This window comes from Monodon monoceros, unplaced genomic scaffold, assembly GCF_005190385.1.
Source record: "Monodon monoceros isolate NGI ecotype Baffin Bay Population unplaced genomic scaffold, NGI_Narwhal_1 Super_Scaffold_18, whole genome shotgun sequence".
NCBI lineage: Eukaryota > Metazoa > Chordata > Mammalia > Artiodactyla > Monodontidae > Monodon > Monodon monoceros.
The window spans coordinates 80,307,394-80,328,349 of record NW_021703774.1 but is presented as its reverse complement, the minus strand read 5'-3'; the positions used below and the strand labels follow the sequence as shown (position 1 = coordinate 80,328,349).

General features: G+C 35.6%; 2 protein-coding genes across 3 annotated transcripts in view; one reads left to right on the top strand and one right to left on the bottom strand.

The window, feature by feature from the left end:
- Nucleotides 1-1,413: 1,413 nt before the first annotated feature.
- On the top strand, nt 1,414-6,564 carry TSHB (thyroid stimulating hormone subunit beta). Its single transcript, XM_029229980.1, has 3 exons — nt 1,414-1,472; nt 5,624-5,786; nt 6,230-6,564. Exons 1-3 carry the CDS (start codon nt 1,414-1,416, stop codon nt 6,482-6,484), a joined length of 477 nt encoding a protein of 158 aa, XP_029085813.1. The 3' UTR covers nt 6,485-6,564.
- An 8,731-nt stretch (nt 6,565-15,295) lies between these two features.
- Nucleotides 15,296-20,956, bottom strand: part of TSPAN2 (tetraspanin 2) — a 41,976-nt gene continuing 36,315 nt past the window's right edge. For both annotated transcript variants that reach the window (XM_029230411.1, XM_029230412.1), the window contains exon 8: nt 15,296-17,548. In XM_029230411.1, coding sequence (XP_029086244.1) covers nt 17,483-17,548 — 66 coding nt within the window. In that variant the 3' untranslated portion in view covers nt 15,296-17,482. The remainder of the gene's footprint in view (nt 17,549-20,956) is intronic.

Here is a 20,956-nt window from a genome sequence, read left to right as displayed (position 1 = left end):
TGGTAGTTCTATTTTTAGTTTTTTAAGGAACCTCCATACTGTTCTCCATAATGGTTGTATCAATTAACATTCCCACCAACAGTGCAAGAGGGTTCCCTTTTCTCCACACCCTTTCCAGGATTTATAGTTTGCAGATTTTTTGATGATGGCAATAGTAAATATTTATACACCCAACATAGGAGCACCTCAATACCTAAGGCAAATGCTAACAGCCATAAAAGGGGAAATTGACAGTAACACAGTAATAGTGGGAGACTTTAACCCTCTACTTATACCAATGGATAGATCATCCAGACAGAAAATTAATAAGGAAACACAAGCCTTAAATGACACATTAGACCAGATAGACTTAACTGATATTTATAGGACATTCCATCTGAAAGCAGCAGAATGCATTTTCTTCTCAAGTGCACGTGGAATGTTCTCCAGGATAGATCACATCTTGGGTCACAAATCAAGCCTCGGAAAATTTAAGAAAATTGAAATCGTATCAAGCATGTTTTCTGACCACAACGCTATGAGGTTAGAAATCAATCACAGGGAAAAAAACTTAAAAAACACAAACACATGGAGGCTAAACAATATGCTACTAAATAACCAAGAGATCATTGAAGAAATCAAAGAAGAAATCAAAAAATACCTAGAAACAAAAGGCAATGAAAGCACAACAACCCAAAACCTATGGGATGCAGCAAAAGCAGTTCTTAAGAAACTGATATTATCTTTAAATAGGTAAAGAAACTGAAGTAAAGAGAGCTCAAGCATGCTAAAGTCATATAACTAGTAAATGGCAGAGCCAGGATTTGCACTCAATCATTTTGACATCTCAAAATATTTGGCCATTTACTTAAATGACTATTGTTTCCCACATGTAAATTTTACTTATTATTTTTTAAATCCAAAGAAAAAACAAATATGATATTTTGAACTAATTTTGGGGAGGGTTTAATCAGCAAGATGTATGCCAATTGTCCTGGATTACCATAAAGAAGTTACCTTTGCTTTATAGATGAGCAATAATTATATATATCTCTAAATGAACATTTAGGTAAAATTTGGGGCACTCAAGCCCCCCAAAAATTTTCATTCCTAAGACTTACTTAGATGATGTTTAAGGGTTTTTTGTTTTGAATTTGTTTTTTATCCTTCTGTGTTTTTCTCCTTTATTAATAAATATTAATAAAGGATATATTTACAAGGGTAATTTTATTTTGAAATAGGAGAAAAGGAAATTCGTGCTGCAATAATGTCAGAGTTTCCAGAGGAAGATGTTGTGAAATTGTTTGTCTAAACACATTTTATTTGGGGTTCAGTATGAATTTTCAATAGATGGTTTTTAGATAAGGAAGCGGTAATTCAAACGTGATTATATAAACAAGAAGATCAGAGAGGAATTATCCTGAAGGGTATAAAATGAACCAAGAGCTTCTAGTCTGGGTCATTACAGCATCAGCTCCCCAATGCAAAGTAAGGTAGGTGTCTACACTGAGAAGGCATTGTGAAATGAAATGTTGTTATTCTAAATTATTTTCATTTTCATCATTTTAGCATTTATTTCAAAATGGCAAATGCTGAGTGACAACTTGCTTTGATAGGCTCTAGAAATTCTAGTTATTGCTCCAAAATTGTTCAGTGATAGGTGAAAATGAATGAACTACATATGTAAGGATAAGAAAATATTCTACTGACTTCAAAGAAGAGGAAAAATTGGTCAATTTCCTAATGAAGGCTGATTGATATTCATGGCCTTCCCTTACTATTTACATTTGATTTAAATGTTTTAATCAGTTAAATAATCTGTGTATTAAATCCTGTCAATTACTAATGGTTATCTTTGATGATAATGTACTTCTGAGAAAAGTTGGGAATAAATTCAATTTTGGGTACCTGCAGAGGTAATTTACTCTTTATTGTTTTAGTTATAGCTAACCCCCCTTGGATAGTTTCCAAAGCACACACCTGACTTATAGTACATTTTGCTCTCTAGAAAACTGTATTGCTTTAGTGAACTTCATGGAGTTCACAGGGTGGACAATTGATTCTTTTCATAGCACAGTAAGGGATTTGGGGAGAAAAGATTGGTGAAGGCAATTAGCAGATTAGAGAGAAATGTGCTTAAGAATGAAGGTAGTGAGAACAAAAAGATGAGAGAAAAGGCTGGGTAAGGGGCAAAGGAAAGAGGATATCTTGGAATAAGTACAAATGTTGAAAGTGTAGACATAGTGGTCATGGCGCTGAAAAGGGCATCTCTCACCATTTAGGGCCTAAAATCACACCTCTGTTTAGGTGCTCAATAAATCATTTATGAATGATTTTAAAAGAGGCAATTAAGTTACAGAGGATGAGAATCCAGGTGACAATAAAGGAGAAACTGTGGCAGATCATCTAGGGAGGTATTAACTAACACTGATTTATATACTCAGTATTATATAGTTACATAGTTTTCTGTAGCATTCCAAGTGCTTCACATGTATTGTTTTATACTTATTATGATTTTAGGAAGGAGTATATGGAAAAATGAAGGTACAAATTTCTTAATTTCTCAGTTACACACAATTGCAATAAAATCTGGAAGCATAATTCTAGGCCACTATCTCTTAGACCAGGGACTGGACACTAATTTATCACATAGGATCATAGTCTATTTGTGCTGAAAAGTCCTTCCTGATCATCTTGTGGTTCTAAGCCTTTTCTTTTACAGCTGAAGAAATTGAGCCCCAGAAAGATTCTTTGGGTGAAGTTTTACTACTTGCAATAAAGGAGAAAGAATAATTCTTACTTTCTTTACTAAGTTATATAGCTACTGCTGCTGCTGATTCAGCACTTTTAATTTTTCTTTCTGTTAATTTGGAGTTTTACATTTATAAGAGGAACTTCAGACAATGTAAAGTGTCCATAATGAATATGACAACAATGGGTAAAAGTTCCAAAACTGTTTTTTCTTCTACAGTTTTAAAAAGGATCAGGTGTACTTGTCTTTTTCTGTTTTGCAGATGGGGAAATTAGGCCCAGATAGATTCAATATTTTAGTTGATTTCTCATAGATCCATGGGAGATCTTGAAATAGAATTCTGTTCCTTAACTCCAGGACCAATATTCTCACCATTAGGTCAGCACATATCTATTTTATATAGAACACAGAGCTAAAAGTTAAAATATGTGAAGTTAATTATTTCCTATGGCAAAAATTCAGTAGCTGGCTGGCTAGATGGGCAAGAACCATATGATCATGACAGGTGAATATTTTATATCATTTACTCAGTCTATTTTTTTTTGATGTGGACAATTTTTAAAGTCTTTATTGAATTTGTTACAATATTTCTTCTGTTTTATATCTTTTGGCCGCAAGGCATGTGGGATCTTAGCTCCCCGACCAGGGATCGAACCCGCACCCACTGCATTGGAAGGTGAAGTCTTAACCCCTGGACTACCAGGGAAGTCCCTCAGTCGGTATTTTTAAGATCCTGCAGAGGATCCTCTAAGTCTGTGGCTCTAAAATAATGGAACCAGCTCTATACCATAGAGGGAGCTCACATTTGTGAAGCACTGAGAAAACCAGACTCCATGAGCAAGGAATTCTTATAACTTTGCTCCGTGATTGAAATACCAAAAAACCTCCAAGGAATGCTTAAATATGCAAATTTGATTTGAAAGTATTCACCAGAAAACACTTCTTAATGGGTTAGTTCACTTCCTTGTCTATATAGGGAAAAAAAATCTTTGATTATTGTGGGTGTCAGAGTCATAATTTCAAGTCATTCAGAGCACTTAAAACACTACCTACTTTTTGTTAACATTTGTTCTTATTTATCTTGAGTGACTATCTAGGAGTAGAATTGCTGGGTGATCAGTTAAGTGTATGTTTAATTTTATAAGAAACAAACTGATTTTCAAAATATTTGTATGTACCATTTTACCATCCCACCAGCAACATATGAAGGTTCTAGTTGCTCAAAATCATCACCAACACTTGGTGTTATCAGTTAAACAATATGTATTTTTATTATTAGTGTTCATAGTTAACTCCTTCACTAGACTGTCAGCCCTTGAGGTCAAAGACCATAGCTTATCCATTTTGTGTCTGTCAGTGCCTACTTTAAATGCTCAATATATGTTTGTCTAATTTATCGGCAATTCTCATTCTCCAAACAGGAGACTGGTTGGAATGGCCACTAATCTCTGGAAGTTGACATTTAAAATAAATACCTGGTAGCTTGTTGAATGTGGTTTCATTTTTTTCTTACAAGCTGATTAAAGACAAAAATTCTTGTTAACTGAGGCAGAGTCTATGAGATTTCAGTTAATGGAAGTTTCAGTGTATGTAGCTTAAAGATGCTCTTGGGATATAACTGATAGATTTGAGAAAAATCTTGATACATTTTTCATGATTGAATAACAACATTTAATGAATTATAATTTATTTAATAGAATAATAAAACAAGTTTGTGTTCAAAGGTAATACTACTCCATTAAGATATGTATTTTCTTTTCTGACAATGATACTTGAGAAGGAAAAAAATCCAAATATGCCTAGCTAACTGTAAAATCTTTGAAGTGATCAACTTACATCCAAAAGTCTGAAACTTGATTACCCTCTCTCAGTAGCAAAACTTAAATAATTATAAGTCATAACATTATCCAACTCATTACAAAGTCCAGTTGACAGTGAACACACTCTTCATCAGACAGGCTCTATAGAGATACGTATTCTGCCTGAGGCACAGTGGATCCTCTGTTGTCTTCCGTTCACCCAAAACTTATTTTACTTTCCTGGCTAACTTACAGTGGACCTGTCATCCTTGATTGTATTACTCTCATTGTGTCAATCTGTATTTTTTGCCTCCACAATCTTTTTAAGATAATGAATTCCATACAACTTCTGTGTAAAATAATTTTATTTTTCCAACTCTAATTCTTTCAACCTTAAAGGATATCCTAAGGGTTGAGAAGAGGGGTTTTTAGATTTCTGGGTTAGCCCCTTAACACCAGTGGTAGTTTTAGCTGACCTTTAGTCTTGTCTTTCTTGACAGGCATTGGGTAGAATCATATGCAAGACTGTTTGCATTGAGCTGGTACTGAAGTTTGATTATGCACTTCCTTGATTTCTTTGCCTTTTCTTATTATGACCAGTTTGTTGGCCTTTTAAGCTATTGAATCAAAGTTTTTAGAAAAGCACATTTCTGGGAAAGCCCTTACTGAAGCCTGTTAACTCACTTCTTATAATGATAAAGGCAGGTATTTTGATTGTTTCCATTGAATGAATTATTTTGTACTTAGTTGACATATGTGTCCCTGCCACTTTTCTGTTATAGTGTTTCAGGCTTGCCATTTCACTGCCCAGTGGAGCTAAGTGGCACCTGCAAGCAGGACTTTCACTATGTGAGCTCTGTCACTATGGGGTATGTGGATCATAGCCACACCTAAATATATAAAGAAAGGTTACTGAGAGTATTAACTATGTAAAAACACCTAATATAGGGCCTAGGATAAAGAAGGCATTCAATAAATACATATATTTATACACACACACACATACACACACATTATAGCTCTTTCTGAATGTCCCTTCTGAATGTCCTAAAGGATACATGTAATAGATTCTTTAATTTTATCTTTGATTTAGCATGACTGCTATCTTCCTGATGTCCATGCTTTTTGGCCTTGCATGTGGGCAAGCAATGGCTTTTTGTATTCCAACTGAGTATATGATGCATGTCGAAAGAAAAGAGTGTACTTACTGCCTAACCATCAACACTACCATCTGTGCTGGATATTGTATGACACGGGTATGTAGCTCATTTCACTTCTTTTAGCTGAAAATTAGATAAACCTAGACTCAGTCCATTTCTATCCAGAGAGAAAATGAGATAAAACACAACCTCATTTCCAAAATCTAATGGTTATTGGCTCTGTAGAGATAGAGTACACAGGTTACAGTATCTACTCAGCACAGTGGATACAGATAATTTTATAACAGTTTTACTTCCAAAATTTATTTAAAACTTATCTTGTTCTCATGATATAAGGTAAAAGAGGGGGTGTCACTTTTGTCTCTATGGGATTTAGTGTGGATATGTTGAGTTAGTACCGGGGAATGGAACGAAGGAATCCTCCTCCAGTCCTGTTTGTGACAAAGGAATATAAGTGAATTGATTTTTATCTGTTTCCATTATCTATATATTTTCTAAAGTCCTATCACAGTATGCTCCTTTTTTAATTCTTTCCTCAGGACTTCAATGGCAAGCTGTTTCTTCCCAAATATGCTCTGTCCCAGGATGTTTGTACATATAGAGACTTCATGTACAAGACTGTAGAAATACCAGGATGCCCACGCCATGTTACTCCTTATTTCTCCTACCCTGTAGCTATAAGCTGTAAGTGTGGCAAGTGTAATACTGACTATAGTGATTGTATACATGAAGCCATCAAAACAAACTACTGTACCAAACCTCAGAAGTCCTATGTGGTGGGATTTTCTATCTAACTTCAATTGCGATGTAATTTGCAATTTGGTTAAATGTGTTTACCTGGAATAAAACTAATTAAATATCGATATATTTCACAACACCATGTGTACATTTGAGTACTACTTCATCCATACCCATACCCATTCATGCATTAGTGAGCTTAAGGGCTTTAGAAGAAAAGGTGAGTGAAAGAGCATTTCCAGCTCATATGAAGGATGATTTCCACATGAAAGGGCAGAGTGCAGGTAAAATGGAGAACAGGAACATGAACTACTAATGAAAGACAGCGTTAATCAGGCTCTCTTAACAGAGGGCCACGAGGTTTGTCTTGACATAGAAAATGAATATGGGAAAGCTACAGAGTAATGTGATCAACGGCTGAAGGAACAAACGGTGTCAGCGTACTGGACACACCTACTTCCAAAGGCTGAAACGGGGCTGGAGTAGAGAGAGAGAGTAAGGAATATATGAAATTTGCAATATACTACTTTATCCTGTCATTCAAATACACAAGATAAAACTTTACCAAAACTCAGTAAACAGTATATTTTAATCTATTTAATTTAATTACTCTGGTGGGCCTACTGACTTATGAAAGTTATACTCCAAAAGCCTAGAAAAGAGGCCACGATCATTTTACATGTAGAAGTCTAAATCCTTTGTAGTCTTTAAGGTAATTTGAGACACTTTCCAGCAACTTATGCTGTTTTGGCTTTCAATGTCATGAAAAACTAGTATGATTATGAAAGATTTTAGGAATAGTGGTAGAGTGTGAAGGGATCTAACAGAGAGGAATCATCCTAAATTCTAACCTAAACCTTCAATAGTTAAACACTGTTTTCCAGTAAATGTGCTTAGAGAGTGGTTTATTTTTCTCTTCCTTCCTTAGATACTCTTTCATGAGAGTTTGGTTTCAATAGCTGCGTGAAGTGAGACAGACCTAGTGCCCTGCAGACTTGACCTCATAAAAGATGACTTATCCTATATTTTTCCATTTCGCTCCATCCAAATTGCTGCCATTGGGTGAAAATCATTTGTCAGCAGGGCCAGTTGTCTTTGTTATATCCTAGTCATTGGTTCATCTGGGCATGTTATAAATGCCTGCAGGCTGACAGTGTCCAAGGGGGGATGCTAAGGTGGTGTAGATGGATTAGTACCAAACCCATGCTCTGCCAATGGGGACAGAATAGTTGTACATTTATATGCAAAGTCATGAATCCACATTATTCTTACCTTAACATGTGAAGTCAATGTTATCATGATCTCCAAATATTAATCTGGGGTTTTGGGTTCTCATATCACTTGACAATATGGACACTTAAAGCTGTAGAATTAAAACATTCCCTCTGAAAACTGTATATCAAATATAGATTTTTGATTAATCAAACCTAACTGGCACTAATCACACATGACTTGCACAGAATCTGAAAAATGTTTTCCAAGGACTTGAGCTGTGGAAAGCCTATGGGGTTCAGTGAGGCCCCTTATAAACAGTCCAGCTCAGAAGACATTCATTAAATGGGCTTCCTCAACATTCAGGGAGGAGGCTAGGCCTGGACATGGGTGTGGTGGCCTGTATCAGCATGGAGCCCTAGAGTGGGTGCATTAGAGACAACTTGTTTCTTTCCACTGAAGGCAGTCCATTTGGATTAGATGCATATATAAATTATCTTAAACTACTTTTGAAAATGGAGTTGTCCAAGGCAAAGAATCCTTAGAAAAGAGCTTAGGAATTGGCATGACCAAAAATTTACCTCAGCTAGATCCAGAAACTTGGGTATATGGAAATGCTATTTTGGAATGTATTAGTATTCTTTGGGTTTAGAAGTGGGAGAATGAATAGAGAACTTAGAGATGGGGACGTGAAGAATTATTGCTTGTGTGAGAAGAGAAAGATGGAAATTTTGGAACATCTTCTGAACTGGTCTTTAATTCAACCTGAAGTTTAATAAGTCAGTTTTTGGCAGAGGAAGTTTGAGATTCAGTTCTTTAAAAAGAGTCCCTCTTGTTTCTCATTTGACTTTGAAATATAAAGAGTTCTTTCATAACTAAATGGATGCTGCTAGTAATAGAAGTTCTCTTTTAGAGGGAATGTACCTCAACATAATAAAGGCCATATATGCAAGCCCACAGCTAACATCATACTGATGAAAACGTTTTCTCTAAGAAGAGGAACAAGACAAGAATATCCACTCTTACCAATATATTGGAAGTCTTAGCCAGAGTAAGTAGACAAGAAAAAGATAAAAGACATCCAAATTGGAAATGAAAATGTAAAATGGTCACTACTGCATGATACTGTATATAGAAAACCCTAAAGACTCCATCAAAAAACTGTGAGAACTAATTGCAGGATACAAAATCATGTACAGAAATCAGTTGCATTTATATATACTAGTAAAAAACTAACAGAGACATTAACAAAACTATCCTATTTACAATTACATCAAAAATAGATAGGAGGTAAAAGACCTGTACACTGAAAACTATAAGACACTAATGAAAAAACATGAAGAAGACACAAATAAGTGGGAAGATAGTCTGTGCTCATGGCTTGGAAGAATTAATATTGTTAAAATAAATGTCCATACTACCCAAAGTGATCTACAGATTCAAAGCAATCTTTATCAAAATTCCAATGCCATTTTTTACAGAACTAGAACAAACAATTCTAAAATTTGTACAGAACCACAAAAGACCTCAAATAGCCAAAGCAATCCTGAGAAAGAAGAACAAATCTGGAGCATCATCCGTCCTGATTTCAAACTATATTACAAAGCTATAGTAATCAAAATAGTATGGTATTGGCATTAAAAAAAGGCACTAAATCAATTGAACAGGATAGAGAGCTCAGAATAAAACCATGCATATATGGTCAATTACTATAAAACAAAAGAGCCAAGACTATACAATGGGGAAAGGACAGTCTCTTCAATAAATGGTGTTGAGAAAACTGGACGTCTACATGCAAAAGAATGAAACTGGACTGCTTTCTCACACCATATACAAAAATCACCTCAAAATGGATTAAAGACTTAAACGTAAGACCTGAAACCATAAGTCTCCTAGAAGAAAATGTAGGCAGTATGCTCTTTGACACTGGTATTAGCAATATTTTTTTTAATCTGTTTCCTCAGACAATGGAAACAAAAGCAAAAATAAATAAACGTCAAACTAAAAAGCTTCTGCACAGCAAAGGAAACTATCAACAAAATAAAAAGGCAACCTACTAAATGGGAGAAGGTATTTGAAAACAATATATCCCATAAGGGGTTAATATCCCAAATATACAAAGACTCATGTAACTTGACATCGAAAAAAAATAAAATGAAACAGCCTGATTTAAAAAATGGGCAGAGGACCTGAATAGACATTTTTTCCAAAGAATACATGCAAACAGCCAACAGGTACACAAAAAGATGTACAATATCACTAATCATCAGGGAAATGCAAATAAAAACCACAATGAGATATCATCTCACACCTGTTAGAATAGCTATTATCAAAGAGACAACAAATAACAAGGAGAAAAAGGAACCTTGTACACTGTTGGTGGGGTTATAAATTGGTGGAGCCATTATGGTAAACTGTATGGAGTTTCCTTAAAATAAATGGAAAATAGAGCTATCATATGATCCAGCAATTCCACATCTGGATATTTATCTGAAGAAAATGAAAATATTAACTGGAAAAGATATATGCACCCCTACGTTCATTGCAGCACTATTTACAATAGCCAAGATTTGGAAACAACCTAGGTGTCCATTGATGGATGAATGGTTAATGATGTGGTAGATATATATAATGGACTACTGCTCAGCAGACAAAAAGGAAATCTTGCCATTTTCGGCAACATGGATGGACGCCGAGTGTATTATAAGTGAAAAGATCAGATGGAGAAAGACTGCCAATCATTGCCGTTTGATTTCACTTATATGTGGAAAGAAAACCCCCAAAAAGCCCATAGAAAAAGATAACAGGTAGGTGCTTGCTGGAGGTGAAGGGTGGGGAGGTAAGTGAAATGGATGAAGGGAGTCAAAAGGAAAAAACTTCCAGATATAAAATAAATAAGTCATGGCGAGGTACAGCATGGCGACTGTAGTTAGTAACACGGTGTTGCATAGTTGAAAGTTGCTAAGAGAGTAAATCTTAAAAGTTCTCATCAGAAGAAAAAAATTCTGTAACTATGTGTGATGACAGATGTTACCTGGACTTATTGTGGTGATTATTTTGAAATATTTACAAGTATTGAATCATTATTTTGTACACCTGAAAGTAATATAAGGTATGTCTATTATACCTCAATTTTTTAAAAGTTGTTTTTTATATAAGAAATTACCTCTCCCCCCTTTATTGAGCAGCAAGTCTGAGTTTAAGTGCCATAAAAATTCTTATATCATGGTATCTTCCACTCTAGTTCTAATGTTCAGTGTTGGGTTCTTCCTTACCCTCTCATTTCTTTTGACCAATTCTTACTTATCTTTTAACACAACTCTGTCTCACTTTCTCTACTTCTATTACCCTCCTTTCACCTACCATTTTTGCCTGGCTAACATCCATGTCCCTTCTTTTGGTAGCTGCACCTTGACTTTCCTTTGGGGGCTCTCCCCCCATCCTTTTCCAAGTCAAATGGTTTGAGTGGAGCTGATGGAGGTAGGCATGCTACTTAAGCTCAACCAAGCCTGACGGATTAAGGGGTGGACATATGACCTAATCTCTTCCAGTAGGAGTCAGTCTCAGGGCTTTAACTGTAACTGTTGGACAAAGAGGAGTGCTTGGCCTGTTGGGGTTTCTAAGCTGCTAGAATGTGAACCTAGAGCCACTGCTAGCCATCCTTGGCATCTCCTAGAAACAGCCAGCCTGAGAATAAAGCCAACCCAGAGAAGAACAAGAGAGTGAGGAAAGGGAGACCTTCTGATATCAGTAGGTCTAATCTGAAGCCAGCTTCAACCCTTAAAGAAGTCATAACTTTCCTGTTCTGCTTAAGCTAGAGTTGGGTTTCTGATACTGTTTCAACTGAAAATTACTGATTGATTCAGCATCTTTTCCACTAGTTTCAAAAGATGCTCCTCATCCCATCCTCCATTTCCTCCAGGACCTTGCTGTTTCCTCTTCTATCTTCTCTTACTTCTGCTTTATGGATTCCTTCACTTCAGTGTAAAGCATCCTTGAATGCTTTCTCATCCAAAAAAAAAAAAAAAAAAAAGCAAACAGCTCTCTCTTGACCCTGTGCAACCTTATATTTATTTACCCCTCTCCTTGAATTCTTATTCCAGGTTCTTTGTGAAATAGCCCTGTCTTAGTCTGTTTGGGCTGCTATAGCAAAATACCACAGATTGGGTAGCTTATAAATGACAAAAATCTATTTCTCACAGCTCTTCCGGCTGGGAAGTTCAAGGTCATGGTGCCAGCATGGTCATGTTCTGGTGAGAGCTCTTCCTGCTTCAGAGCTGGCTCCTTCTTACTGTGTCCTCACTTGGTGGAAGGGGCAAGGGATCTCTGTAGGGTTTCTTTTTATAAGAACACTAATCCCATTCATGAGGGCTCCACCCTCATGACCGAGGCACTTCACAAAGGCCCCACCTCCTAATACTATCACAATGAGCATTAGGATTTCAACATATGAATTTTAGGGAAAAACAATCAGACCAGAGCAAGACCCTTACACTAAATATTTACTTCCTCACTTCTCATTCTCTTCCTAACCCATTACAATTTGACTTCCACTCCTATCTTCCCTTGAAACTGTTTTCAATACGGTCAACAAAGACTTGCTAATAGTCCAATATTCAGGACAATTTTTAGTCCTGATCTTCCCGACCTTTCTGCTTCCCTAGAGGGCCCAGTGGAGGTCACATATCTGGAGTCTCAATGTAATACATTCATGGCATTTATAACCAGTCCTAATGAGGCTGAAGTCAATATTTTCTCCTGTCATGCCTTTATACCCTTTTTCTCTAAGATGACTCAAAATCTATGCTATGGTGTTTAGCAGGCAACAGTAATATAGTTCTGGACTATACTTCCTTCTGGGAATGTAATTTTGCTTGGTGCTGTAGGGGTGAAGGTTATAAACTTTGTGAAGGAATGGCTAGTGTTGTGATAATCTTATGTGTCCTGTTGACCTTGTGGACACTGTTAAATGTAGAGCATATGAGAAACTTCAATTTGTGTCCATTCAACCTTGGTTGTCCTAAGGAATTACACTCATTGCATTAAAAGATACAGTTTAGATGGCAACTATTGAAGGAATGCAGGTAGCTAAGAGACACTCCAGTCTGAGATTAAGAAATGCATGGGGAGTAAAGAATTGTTTGGGGCTTTTATCTTACTAGAGTAGGAGATTATAATTTTTTAAACTTTATCACTGAGATCTTAAATATGAGAGGTGGCTCATATCGTTCAAATCTGGGCATTACTACTTTTATGTTGCAGATTCCTCAACTACAGTTCTAGTCTAGACTTCTTTCTTGAGCTTCAGAGCCATGTATCCAGTGCCTGTTTATATACCCTCTTGGATGTCCTGTAGTCATCTCCAACTTGCATCATCAGTACAATCTGCTTTTCCTCCTGTACACCACTATCTTCCAGCTGCCAAGAAACCTAGGCATGGCTCTAGGTTCCTCTTTCCCTCAATTTCTCTTGCATCTGTCTACTACTTCTTGGTAGAATTTGCATTTCATTAGTTAGAAATCCTCCTGACTCTGGCCTTTGCCCTCCAATCACTGTTTAGACTAAGGCTAAGTAATCTTTAAAAGGCTGAAATTTGATTTTGTAAAGATTAATTTGATTAAAATAAATTAAATTAATTTGATTTTGTTTAAAAATTTCCCAAGGACCTCTGTACAAACCTAAGACTTCTTAGCACAGTTTAACAGGGCCCTTTATCAACTCAGTTCTTGACCTTCCCTCTTTGAACGTTTCCATGCTTTCTCTGTTTCAGGGCCTTCTTCATACTGTTCCTCAGTAATCCCCTTTTTTTTTTCTACCTCTATTTCTTTTTCCTTGACTCATTTGTATGGGTTCTTCAGGACTCAGTTTGGTGACCTCAAAATTCAGGAAACCTCTTCCCTCTGACCATCCTTCCCAAGGCTGAATGGATCCACTCCAGGTTAATGATTATCATAGCACTTACCTCATGGTAATTATACTTGCCTTTTTTCCACTCTAACCTCCTTGGGGACAGAGACTTGTCTTGTTCATCTTAGCATATCAGCATTCTTATAAGGAGTTTTTTCAAGTGTACAAAATAGTAGTTCCAAAACAAAGTAAGAAAACAATTCTAATATTAGAATGGGTTGCATCTTACAGGGCAGAGCAGGCCCAGGGAAAAATATAGGAACTGTAGCTATGGCTCTTGATATGTAATCTTTAAATTAAAATAGAATTGGGAAATATACAAAAAACTATTCATTAATTCAGCAAATGAATGTGTTCAAATAGGTATTTGGTATCATGCAGAAGTATCTTTAGTTATACACAATTACACGTTTGACTTATAATTAACAAAAACTCATAAACATAATAATTGTAACAATAGGTAATAATATTCATCAGTGCCAGGCATGCTAGGCACTTTGTTGGTTATTTCTTTTAATTTAATTTAAATTTCTTCTATTTAATATAAGTAAAACCATCATAAATTATACAGGACAAAAACAAAAACAACACCCAAATTTTGGAGTGTTTCTGGTATATTAGCTAAAAACTTTGTGAAATCAGCATAGATTTTGCTTTGCAACATTCAGGACATATTACTTCTATTCTTCATGTATTCCATGTCCCCAGGAGATAGCCATCTGAATAGTGGATTCCTGAAATGTATTTAGTGGTTGTTTTTAAAATGAGAAAACCAACAAAATGATTAATAACAACATTTTGCATTGTAGTCTTTTTACCTTTCAAAAGACACCTACATACAGTACCTTACATTTTATAGAAAAAAAAAAGTCATGTTGAAAGAAAATAGAAACCATTTGTCTGTCTTAAAGTATACCTTAATACAAATTTGATTTTGATGAGGCCAAACTAAGATGATGTAGTTAAGTGACTAGCTTCAAGCGTTCATTAGTGCTCCCTCCTAGGGGTGGGGAAAATGGGGCTGCTAAAATCAAGGGGCTGGTAGTTACATGGGAGTGGTGAACCGGGAAAGCTGGGGTGCACCCCCTAAATACTCAAGGGCTGCCCTTGGGGCCATGGAAACCACATTTTACCCATGACACAGAGGGGGTCTCTTCTTTTTAATCTCTGATAAACTTACTTCAGAAGGGAAAATATGCTATCTCCTTCACTGCCATCTTTCCAGGAGCCTCATTCTCACCACGCCAAACCTACTGGCACTGCTCACAGGGGAAAGGAGAGCACCTGTCATTGGTGATTGCACGGGCGGTTACACTGGCCTCTGTATCAGTGTGTAATTTTACAGGTTGTACTATGGATGACAAAGGAGCTACTCTGGGGAAAAGAGGTGTAATTCGGGTGAAACAATATTAATTGAAATATAACTATATGCAATAACTTTGTTAGCGTGTTGTTTTTAAGCCCATCTCCTATTAGTAACACTATAGAAAGGTTACTACTCTTTCCTTTTTCACCATATTATTTGGGTTGATTGATAGGCATTTAGATAAGTTGAATGAGTGTGTATAAAGATATAACAGGATTTTAAGATAAATCAAACAAGAAATTCTGGTACATAGAAAATTTAATTTGAAATAACTTAAAATATTTCATCAAGAAGTTTTAATTCTGTGCCTTGGCATCATACATTTAAGAAAATCTTTGGGCCTGATCTCAAATTAGTTCAGGTAAACAGATATAATCAAAACTTTATACGTGTGTGTATACATTTGTACACATATATGTATACATGTATGTGTGCATATATACACACACACACACGTATACATATGTTCAAGTTATACATGTATATATATTCAAGAGATATATATTCAAGATGCATATGTAGATTCAAGATATATATGTATATAATTCTTCCCTCACTCAGAGATGAAATTCTCTAATTTTACTCATGGCACATATTTTAGAAAAATTACCCCCAAAAGTCACACTTTAATCACATATGGAACAAATCTCTACTCTTCCACTTTTAGCTAGACTTCTTTAAGGTTAATTCAGATATAGAATGAAACTCACTTTTGTTGAATCCCAGAAGATTCTGAGCTGGAAGAAACCTAAGTATGCCCTTAAGCCTGTTTCCTGTCTTCAGGCAGACAGGTGAAATAAGCCACCAAGAGAGATGGTGGCTTTTTGTTCTTTACTTAAAAAGCTCTACTTCTCAACTACCAGGGTAGAAACATCTATTGAGTTTCTTAAAATAATCTTTCGGTTAGCTACAGACACAGAAAAGTAGCCATGCACAATTAAATTTTTGGCTTGCTTCCAGTCTGACTTTTTTTCTAGAAATCTTCCTCCACAGTTAGTAGCAATAGCAAGTATGGCAGGAGAAATGTGGTTCCCAATGGGAGTGAGATTATTTCAAATGGTTACGTGTTCTCAGCAAAATGTTTTGTAGAACTTTCTCGGAGTGCACACTCTCCTTTAGTGTAGACCCAAAGACTTGTGTTCTCACATGAGTACAAACTTACTTGGGGGTTTCCAAAAGTCCCCCATACTTTCATTTTTGTGTGGCCTTTTAAAATGTAATTTTAAAAAATCCATGATTTACTAAATGTACCAAGTTGCTATTTAAAAATGGACGTATATGTCAATTTAGATTGTAAATTTGGGATTACAATGAAGCGTCAAGACCATAAAGAACACAAACATTTTATTTTTATAGGAGACCTGCACAGAAGGAACATATTTCTGTTGTGTGTGTATTTTTGTTTCCTTAGCTTGTCTCTCTTGTGTGCACAAAACTAGGAGAGGATGTTTCTCTTTATTTTGGTTTGGCTAAGGATGCTCATGATATAGTATATTTTAAGTGGCAAAAACTGTAGTTCTTAATCTATAAAGAAGAATTCTCTAGGTGAATAAATAAGAAAAATACCCAAAAATTAGGAAAATATGTAAACTCAAGTTATGAGGTATTTCAAAGATACAGTGCCAGTAAAAATTCTCTTTCCCACAATTTGCAACTGCCAGATCTCTTGCTTTAGTCTTTCTATGCTTACATCTGAAGAAATGCAGAAGAGTTGGAGATAAAAGCCCTTTTGTGTATGTGGGGGTTACAGTAGTTCAGGGAAGAGTCAGAAAAGGAAAGTCATAAAGCAATATTTAAATGTCTTTATATAAGAATAAAAATATTTCCTTAAAAAGTTGTTAAAAGATTTTCTTTCTAGTCCTAAAATCACTCAGTTTTATAGGGCATGTGATCGTCTGTGTGACACCTCTTTCCAGAGCAAGGTTTTCTTTGTTTTGTTTTGTTTTTTAAATACTAGGAAAGTATGACTTAGTCAAATTAGATTTTCCAAGCTATATTTAGTTTTACAGATGTGTTTAGTCCTGAATTCTGGGGAGAGTATGTATATAAGAAAAATCCCAGGAAACCCTTACACCTAACCCAAACACAGTTACTTTTAACACTGCACCATGATCTCTCAATTCCTGTAGCTTATTGCTTCCACAAACTAGAAATCCCTGAATTCTCTGTATCTAACTTCCTATGGCTAGAGTCTGAGAAACTGACCCACTATCATATTTTTTTCCTAAATAACCAAGTTTTTAAAGTTTATCAAAGATTTTGATCTTTTTCTGAGAGTTAAATATGTGTTTCTCTCACATAACAAGAATCAGGAATTCCCAGCAAACAGATTTCATTATGCATATACCAGAAACATGCAGATCACACATGAATATGCTTCAGTCAACATACATAGGCATTCACTCAAGGGGTAAACCAGTAATGAGCCAAACATACATACATGTGCAAATGTACAATTAACAGCAAATTATTTTAGATCCTAATGTCCTTTGAATATTAAAAATGAGCCAGGAGACAGCTCCTGTGACATTTGTATGCTCTAGATTACAACTTTCATGTAGAAGTAGCTTCATATGACATCTCGTGAATTTCGTATTGCACAGCAAAGGACCATGCTGAATATCATGCCAAAGATCTGAAACAGAAGGAACCACTTATTAATGACTTTCAAATGATGAAAATTGATTTTAAAAAAAGGCCAGCAAACTGCTTGCATGTTTAACTCATGTTGACAAATAATTATAAGCAATAATTACTGAATATAAGTGACACTTTTATATGTGCTACTTAATTATGGCTACTGGTTAAAGACTTCCGTTAACTGCTTAAAATACATTCCTATTTTATTATTGTTAAAAAGTAGCAAGACTCTGGTTTAAGAAAATGACTCTATTTCTAGCTTATAGGGCAGTTCTTAATAATTATAAAAGACTAATACACTACTGGTTTTAGAATTTTATATTTCAGGTTAATCCCAGATCTAATTTATATATATATTTTTTTGAAATTCTGAATTTTATTTTTTTTTATACAGCAGGTTCTTATTAGTCATCCATTTTATACACATCAGTGTATACATGTCAAACCCCATCTCCCAATTCATCACACCACCACCCCACCACCCCGCCACTTTCCCCCCTTGGTGTGCACACATTTGTTCTCTACATCTGTGTCTCAATTTCTGCCCTGCAAACCAGTTCATCTGTACCATTTTTCTAGGTTCCACATATATGCGTTAGTATACGGTATTTGTTTTTCTCTTTCTGACTCACTTCACTCTGTATGACAGTCTCTAGATCTATCCATGTCTCTACAAATGACCCAATTTCATTCCTTTTTATGGCTGAGTAATATTCTATTGTATATATGTACCACATCTTTATCCATTCGTCTGTCGATGGGCATTTAGGTTGCTTCCATGTTCTGGCTATTGTAAATAGTGCTGCAATGAACATTGGGGTGCATGTGTCTTTTTGAATTAAGTTTTCTCTGGGTATATGCCCAGTAGTGGGATCACTGGGTCATATGCTAATTTTATTTTTAGTTTTTTAAGGAAACTCCATACTGTTCTCCATAGTGGCTGCATCAATTTACATTCCCAGCAACAGTGCAAGAGGGTTCCCTTCTCTCTGCACCCTCTCCAGCATTTGTTGTTTGTAGATTTTCTGATGATGCCCATTCTAACTGGTGTGAGGTGATACCTCATTGTAGTTTTGATTTGCATTTCTCTAATAATTAGTGATGTTGAGTAGCTTTTCATGTGCTTCTTGGCCATCTGTATGTCTTCTTTGGAGAAATGTCTATTTAGGTCTTCTGCCCATTTTTGGATTGGGTTGTTTGTTTTTTCAATATTGAGCTGCATGAGCTGTTTATATATTTTGGAGATTAATCCTTTGTCCATTGATTCCTTTGCAAATATTTTCTCCCATTCTGAGGGTTGTCTTTTAATCTTGTTTGTAGTTTCCTTTGCTGTGCAAAAGCTTTTAAGTTTCATTAGGTCCCATTTGTTTATTTTTGTTTTTATTTCCATTACTCTCAGAGGTGGATCAAAAAAGATCTTGCTGTGATTTATGTCAGTGTTCTTCCTATGTTGTCCTCTAAGAGTTTGATAGTGTCCAGTCTTACATTTAGGTCTCTAATCCATTTTGAGTTTATTTTTGTGTATGGTGTTAGGGAGTGTTCTAATTTCATTCTTTTACATGTAGCTGTCCAGTTTCCCCAGCACCACTTATTGAAGAGACTGTCTTTTCTCCATTGTATATCCTTGCCTCCTTTGTCATAGATTAGTTGTCCATAGGTGCGTGGGTTTATCTCTGGGCTTTCTATCCTGTTCCATTGATCTATATTTCTGTTTGACAGAGATTGAACTGAATCTGTAGATTGCTTTGGGTAGTATAGTCATTTTCACAATATTGATTTTTCCAATCAAAGAACATGGTATATCTCTCCATCTGTTGGTATCATCTTTAATTTCTTTCATCAGTGTCTTATAGTCTTCTGCATACAGGACTTTTGTCTCCCTAGGTAGGTTTATTCCTAGGTATTTTATTCTTTTTGTTGCAATGGTAAATGGGAGTGTTTCCTTAATTTCTTTCTGATTTTTCATCATTAGTGTATAGGAATGCAAGAGATATCTGTGCATTAATTTTGTATCCTGCAACTTTACCAAATTCATTGATTAGCTCTAGTAATTTTCTGGTGGCACCTTCAAGATTCTCTGTGTATAGTATCGTGTCATCTGCAAACAGTGACACTTTTACTTCTTCTTTTCCAATTTGAATTCCTTTTATTTCTTTTTCTTCTCTGATTGCCATGGCTAGGACTTCCAAAACTATGTTGAATAATAGTGGTGAGAGTGGACATCCTTGTCTTGTTCCTGATCTTAGAGGACATGCTTTCAATTTTTAACCATTGAGAATGATGTTTGCTATAGGTTTGTCGTATATGGCCTTTATTATGTTGAGGTACGTCCCTCTATGCCCACTTTCTGGAGAGTTTTTATCATAAATCGGTGTTGAATTTTGTCAAAAGCTTTTTCTGCATCTATTGAGATGATCATATTGTTTTTATTCTTCAATTTATTAATAGATGGTGTATCACATTGATTGATTTACATATATTGAAGAATCCTTGCATCCCTGGGATAAATCCCACTTGATCATGGTATATGATCCTTTTAATGTGCTGTTGGATTCTGTTTGCTAGTATTTTATTGAGGGTTTTTGCATCTATATTCATCAGTGGTATGGGTCTGGAATTTTCTGTTTTTGTAGTATCTTTGTCTGGTTTTGGTATCAAGGTGATGGTGGCCTCATAGAATGAGTTTGGGAGTGTTCCTTCCTCTGCAATTTTTTGGAAGGATTTGAGAAGCATGGGTATTAGCTCTTCTCAAAATATTTGATAGAATTCACCTGTGAAGCCATCTTGTCCTGGACTTTTGTTTGTTGGAAGATTTTTAATCACAGTTTCAATTTCATTACTTGTGATTGGTCTGTTCATATTTTCTATTTCTTCCTGGTTCAGCCTTGGAAGGTTACACCTTTCTAAGAATTTGTCCATTTCTTCCAGGTTGTCCATTTTATTGGCATAGAGTTGCTTGTAGTAGTCTCTTAGGATGCTTTGTACTTTGGCGGTGTCTGTTGTAACTTCTCCTTTTTCGTTTCTAATTTTATTGATTTGAGCCTCTCCCTCTTTTTCTTGATGAGTCTGGCTAATGGTTTGTCAATTTTGTTTATCTTCTCGAAGAACCAGCTTTTAGTTTTACTGATCTTTGCTATTTTTTTCTTCATTTCTTTTTCATTTATTTCTGATCTGATCTTTATGATTTCTTTCCTTCTACTAACTTTGGGTTTTGTTTGTTCTTCTTTCTCTAGTTCCTTTAGGTGTAAGGTTAGATTGTTTATTCGAGATTTTTCTTGTGTCTTGAGGTAGGCTTGTATTGCTATAAACTTCCCTCTTAGAACTGCTTTTGCTGCATCCCATAGGTTTTGAATGGTTGTGTTTTCCTTGTCATTTGTCTCTACGTATTTTTTTTATTTCCTCT

What these genes read in the sequence shown, in the direction of transcription:
- TSHB (XM_029229980.1), top strand. Translation starts at nt 1,414, where the DNA reads ATGAACCAAGAGCTTCTAGTCTGGGTCATTACAGCATCAGCTCCCCAA. An exon ending in GCTCCCCAATGCAAAGTAAG is followed by an intron (nt 1,473 to 5,623) that starts GTAGGTGTCTAC and finishes TCTTTGATTTAG; the next exon opens with CATGACTGCTATCTTCCTGA. An exon ending in CTGGATATTGTATGACACGG is followed by an intron (nt 5,787 to 6,229) that starts GTATGTAGCTCA and finishes TTCTTTCCTCAG; the next exon opens with GACTTCAATGGCAAGCTGTT.